This window comes from Prinia subflava, chromosome 4 (genome assembly GCF_021018805.1).
Source record: "Prinia subflava isolate CZ2003 ecotype Zambia chromosome 4, Cam_Psub_1.2, whole genome shotgun sequence".
Taxonomy (NCBI): Eukaryota; Metazoa; Chordata; class Aves; order Passeriformes; family Cisticolidae; genus Prinia; species Prinia subflava.
This window is the reverse complement of record NC_086250.1, coordinates 72,668,393-72,674,403: the sequence shown is the minus strand read 5'-3', so window position 1 is coordinate 72,674,403 and position 6,011 is coordinate 72,668,393. Positions and strand designations below refer to the sequence as shown.

Below are 6,011 nucleotides of genomic sequence, written 5' to 3'. Positions count from 1 at the left end.
ATTACTCAAATAAATCAGGAACGTGCCCTTACGGATATTTCACCCATCCTAAGAATTTCCTATGGCAGCAGCAGTGTGCAAAGTGCAAAGAAAATGAAATCAGGGGGAGGAAAAAGTGATTTTTTGGGGGGCAGGGCACCAATTTTTTCATGTTTTTTTTATAGCAAATAACTATTTGTTTATAGCAAATTTCACTGCAAATTTGCCAGACCCATGGGTTTTTCTAGCTCCTGGTGGCAGATAAAAAACTGGAATTCTTGCTGAGAAATATGTTCTTGGTTGTTCTTTAAGGAGGGAAAATCAGCAGTGCCTCGATCTAAGAGGTGTGAGGAGGTCTCTGAGATTCTGGGGAAGTGAGAAAATCCAAATTTCCACCTCCAGCGGGCTCATTCAGCCACTGTCCCAATGAAATCCAAATATTTTAGTGTTGGGAATTACTTCTGGTGAGGAAATGCAGAATTTCCCCCTTTTCAATGCTTCAAAAAGCAAAGAATTCAAAGGAATTTTGCCCATGGTCAGGCTGGATCATGCTAAAAATCTTACCCAAATTTAATTATTTTGTTATTTTTTTTCTGAGGAGAGGAACTGGAGCCTCTGGAGGTCAGAGCCCATTTTTAAGTGGAGTTTTTCTGTCCCCTTTTGGTGCCTCATGACTTTTTGGGTGGTGACAAGCCCGTGATGTCACCGTGGTGGGGACCTGGTTTGGCTTCTCTGAAAATTTGACTCATAAAGGTCCTGGTGTCCTTAAATCTGAATTTAAAGAAGTCATTTGGAGTTTTATTTCTTCTTTAACTCAGAAAAAAAAAAAGTTATGAATGATCCCTGCTGATTCTGTCAGTCACTCCGTGAAGGAAAATTGTTGGAATGGAATGAGATGACATCAGGGTAAAGCAAATAATTCAATTTATTAATTATTGACTGGGTTGGGGCAGTGCCAGGAACCAAGGGTGAAAACACAGCCTGGAGGAGGACTAATCCCAAAAATCCATGGAAATGCTGAATTTCTCTGCTTTTCTCTTATTTATTATCATGGAAATGCTGAATTTCTCTGGTTTTCTCTTATTTATTATCATGGAAATGCTGAATTTCTCTGGTTTTCTCTTATTTATTATCATGGAAATGTTGAATTTTCTCCAATTTCCTCACGATCACAGAATGGTTTGGGTGGGAAAGGACCTTAAACATCTCCTAATTCCACATTCCAGGAATTTTATTTTCCCTTTAATTTGAATTTTTCATCTGTCAAAAAAAAAAAAGTGAAAATCACCAAAAATACCCCATGAATTTTATTTCCCTTTTAATTTGAATTTTTACATCTGTAAAAAAGAAGTGAACATCACCAAAAACACCCCATGAATTTTATTTCCCTTTTAATTTGACTTTTTACATCTGTAAAAAAGAAGTGAAAATCACCAAAAATACGCCATGAAAGAGAATTTTATTTCCCTTTTAATATGAATTTTTATATGTCAAAAAAAATGAAAATCATCAAAAATACCCCATGAAAGAGAATTTTATTTCCTTTTTATTTGAATTTTCACCTCTGTCCAAAAATGGTGAAAATCACCAAAAACACCCCATGAAAGAGAATTTTATTTTCCCTTTAATTTGAATTTTTCATCTATCAAAAAATGGTGAAAATCCCACCCCAGTGCTCCCACTACCCCCTGCACCCCATCCCAGTTCCCCCAGTAACCCCTGCATGCCATACCAGTGCTCCCAGTAACCCCTGTACCCACACCAGTAACCCCTGTACCCCCTCCCAGTTCCCCCAGTAACCCCTCCACCCCACACCAGTGCTCCCAGTATCCCTGCACTCCACACCAGTGCTCCCAGTAACCCCTGTACCTCACACCAGTAACCCCTGCACCCCATCCCAGTTTCCCCAGTAACCCCTCCACCCCACACCAGTGCTCCCAGTATCCCTGCACTCCACACCAGTGCTTCCAGTACCCCCTGCGTCCCATCCCAGTTCCCCCAGTAACCCCTGCACTCCACACCAGTGCCCCAAATACCTCCTGCACCCCACCCCAGTATCCCTGCACCCCACACCAGTGCTCCCAGTAACTCCTGCACCCCACACCAGTAACCCCGGTACCTCACACCAGTGCTCCCAGTAACCGCTGCACCCCATCCCAGTATCCCCGCACCCCACACCAGTGCCCCCAGTAACCCCTGTACCCCACACTAGTGCTCCCAGTAACCCCTATACCCCACACCAGTGCTCCCAGTAACCCCTGTACCCCACACCAGTGCTCCCAGTAACCCCTGTACCCCACACCAGTGCTCCCAGTACCCCCTGCGTCCCATCCCAGTTCCCCCAGTAACGCCTGCACCCCATCCCAGTATCCCCGCACCCCACACCAGTGCCCCCAGTAACGCCTGCACCCCGTCCCAGTGCTCCCAGTCCCTCTGTACCCCATCCCAGTGCCCCCAGTCCCCTCTCTCCCCGGCCGCCATGGCGGTGTCCGCACCCGGCGCCGCACTACAACTCCCGGCGTGCTCCGCGGCGGGGCTGCCCCGCACTACAACTCCCGGCGTGCTCCGCGGCAGGCCCGGCAGGCCCCGGCAGCGGGACGAGGCCGCAGCAGGGGCCGGGCCATGGAGAGCCCCGGCGGCAGCGGCTCCTTGCGGGGCGACATCAGTGCGTGGGCAGCGCCGGGGGCCGGGGACAGCGCCGGGGGCCGGGGACACCGCCACGGGCACGGGGGGCTCCTCGGGGAAAAGGCGGGCAAGGAGCCGCGCCGGGGACAGACGGGGCTTGGGGCTTGCGGGATGATTCGGGGCTTGCAAGGCGCGTTTGGGGCTTTCGGGATGGGTTTGGAGCTTGCGGGACGGTTTTGGTGGTTAAAGTGTGGGTTTGGGGGTTAAAGGATGGGGTTTGGTGGTTAAAGTGTGGGGTTGGTGTTAAAGAGTGGTTTGGGGGTTTAAGGATGGGGTTTGGGGGTCTAAGGATGGAATTTTGGGGTTAAAGTGTGATATTGGGGGTTAAAGAGTGTTTTGAGGGTTTAAGGATGGGGTTTGGGGTTTAAGGATGGGGTTTGGGGGTTTAAGGATGGGGTTTGGGGTTTAAGGATGGGATTTGGGGGTCTAAGGATGGAGTTTGGGGGTTTAAGGATGGGATTTGGGGGTCTAAGGATGGGGTTTGGGGGTCTAAGGATGGGGTTTGGGGGTTAAAGAGTGTTTTGAGGGTTTAAGGATGGGGTTTGGGGGTTCAAGGATGGGGTTTGGGGGTTGCAGGACGGTTCAGGGAGCGAGGGCCTCTGGCAAGGAAAGGGATGAGAGGATGCTCTTGGGACAGCGTCAGGACACGGGGAACGATCCTTGCTCCTCCCTAATTCCCAGGGATCGATCCTTTTTTCCTCCCTAAATTCTCGGGGAATGATCCTTGTCCCTCCCTAAGTCCCGGAGGATGATCCCTGTCATCCCTAATTCCTAGAGGATGATCCCTGTCATCCCTAACTCCCGGAGGATGATCCCTGCCATCCCTAACTCCCAGAGGATGATCCCTGTCATCCCTAAGTCCCAGAGGATGATCCCTGTCATCCCTAAGTCCCAGAGGATGATCCCTGTCATCCCTAACTTCCGGAGGATGATCCCTGTCATCCCTAATTCCCAGAGGATGATCCCTGTCATCCCTAACTCCCGGAGGATGATCCCTGTCATCCCTAACTCCCGGAGGGTGATCCCTGTCATCCCTAACTCCCGAAGGATGATCCCTGTCATCCCTAACTCCCGGAGGGTGATCCCTGTCATCCCTAACTCCCGAAGGATGATCCCTGCCATCCCTAAATCCCCGTGTGCGCCGTTGTGGAGCTGTGGCATCGGGGATGTTCCCACCTGATTTTTCCCCCCTTTCCCAGGTTTCTGGGCTGACAGGACCCCTGTCCACGAGGCCACCTGCCGCGGGGAGATCCCATTTTTCCATCCCCATGATTCCACTGATGAATTCCCTGATTTTCCCCTTTTTCCCAGGTTTCTGGGCCGACAGGACCCCCATTCACAAGGCCGCACACAGAGGGGATATCCCACTTTTCCATGCCCATGATTTTATTGATTAATTCCATAATTTTCCCCCTCTTTCCCAGGTTTTTGGGCTGACAGGACCCCTGTTCACGAGGCTGGACACAGAGGGGCTATCCCATTTTTCCATGCCCATGATTTTATTTATAAATTCCCTGATTTCCCCCTCTTTCCCAGGTTTCTGGGCCGACAGGACCCCCGTTCACAAGGCCGCCCACAGAGAGCAGATCCCATTTTTCCATGCCCATGATTTTATCTATAAACTCCCTGATTTTCCCCCTCTTTCCCAGGTTTCTGGGCTGACAGGACTCTGGTGCATGAGGCCACCCACAGAGAGTAGATCCCATTTTTCCATGCCCATGATTTTATCTATAAACTCCCTGATTTTCCCCCTCTTTCCCAGGTTTCTGGGTTGACACGATGCCAGTGCAGGAGGCCGCACACAGAGGGGATATCCATTTTTCCATGCCCATGATTTTATTGATAAATTCCATAATTTTCCCCCCCTTTCCCAGGTTTCTGGGCCGACAGGACTCCCATGCATGAGGCTGCCTGCTGAGAGCAGATCCCATTTTCCATTCCCACTGATGAATTCCCTGATTTTCCCTCTTTTTCCCAGGTTTCTGGGCCGACAGGACCCCCGTGCACGAGGCCGCCTGCCGAGAGCAGATCCCATTTTTCCATCCCCATGATTTTATCTTTAAATTCCCTGATTTCCCCCCTTTTTTCCCAGGTTTCTGGGCCGACAGGACTCCCATGCATGAGGCTGCCTGCTGAGCGCAGATCCCATTTTTCCATGCCCATGATTCCACTGATGAATTCCCTGATTTTCCCCCTCTTTCCCAGGTTTCTGGACTGACAGGCCTCCCGTTCATGAGGCTGTGCACAGAGGCCTAATCCCATTTTTCAATCTCCATGATTTATGGATGAATTCCCTGATTTTCCCCCTCTTTCCCAGGTTTCTGGGCTGACAGGACTCTGGTGCACAAGGCTACCCAGTGAGGGTAGATCCCATTTTTCCGTGCCCATGATTTTATCTATAAACTCCCTGATTTTCCCCCTCTTTCCCAGGTTTCTGGGCCGACTGGACCCCCGTGCACGAGGCCGCACACAGAGAGTAGATCCCATTTTTCCATCCCCATTATTCCACTAATGAATTCCATAATTTTCCCTCTTTCCCAGGTTTCGGGGCTGACAGGACCCCTGTTCACGAGGCCGCACACAGAGGGGATATCCAATTTTTCCATGCCCATGATTTTATCGATAAATTCCCTGATTTTATCTTTAAATTCCCTGATTTCCCCCCATTTCCCAGGTTTCTGGGCCGACAGGACTCTGGTGCACAAGGCTACCCAGTGAGGGTAGATCCCATTTTTCCATGCCCATGATTCCACTGAAGAATTCCCTGATTTTCCCCCTCTTTCCCAGGTTTCTGGGTTGACACGATGCCAGTGCAGGAGGCCGCACACAGAGAGGAGATCCCATTTTTCCATGCCCATGATTTTATTGATAAATTCCATAATTTTCCCTCTTTTTCCCAGGTTTCTGGCCGACAGGACCACTGTTCACGAGGCCGCCCGCCGCGGGGAGATCCTGCAGCTGCAGCAGCTGATCGAGAGCGGCGCCTGCGTCAACGCCGTCACCTACGACTCCATCACGCCCCTGCACGAGGCCAGCCTGAGGGGACAGACCAGTGTGTCAAACTGCTGCTGGCCGCGGGCGCCCAGGTCTGCATCCCGCCGGGAATGCTCCGGGAATGCTCCGGGAATGCTCCGGGATGGCTCCTGCGAGTCCTCGGTGGGCTCTGGGTCACCCCGGCGGCTCTGGGTAGAATTGGCCAAAGTTTGGGGTGTGGTCAAGAAAGGGCTGGAGGGAGTCCAGGGGAGGGAGTGGAGGTGGGAAAGGGTTGGAGAATTCCTGAGGGAGAATTCCTGAGGGAGAATTCCTGAGGGAGCTGGGAAAGGGATGGAGAATTCCTGAGGGAGAAT

The 6,011-nt window shown here is 51.1% G+C and overlaps 1 protein-coding gene across 1 annotated transcript in view; it reads left to right on the top strand.

Annotated features, from left to right (window-relative positions):
- Positions 1-2,601: 2,601 nt before the first annotated feature.
- ASB13 (ankyrin repeat and SOCS box containing 13) overlaps positions 2,602-6,011 on the top strand; it is a 17,069-nt gene continuing 13,659 nt past the window's right edge. Inside the window, 4 exon segments of the mRNA XM_063395011.1 lie at positions 2,602-2,794; positions 4,089-4,120; positions 5,596-5,710; positions 5,713-5,820. Coding sequence (XP_063251081.1) covers positions 2,602-2,794; positions 4,089-4,120; positions 5,596-5,710; positions 5,713-5,820 — 448 coding nt within the window.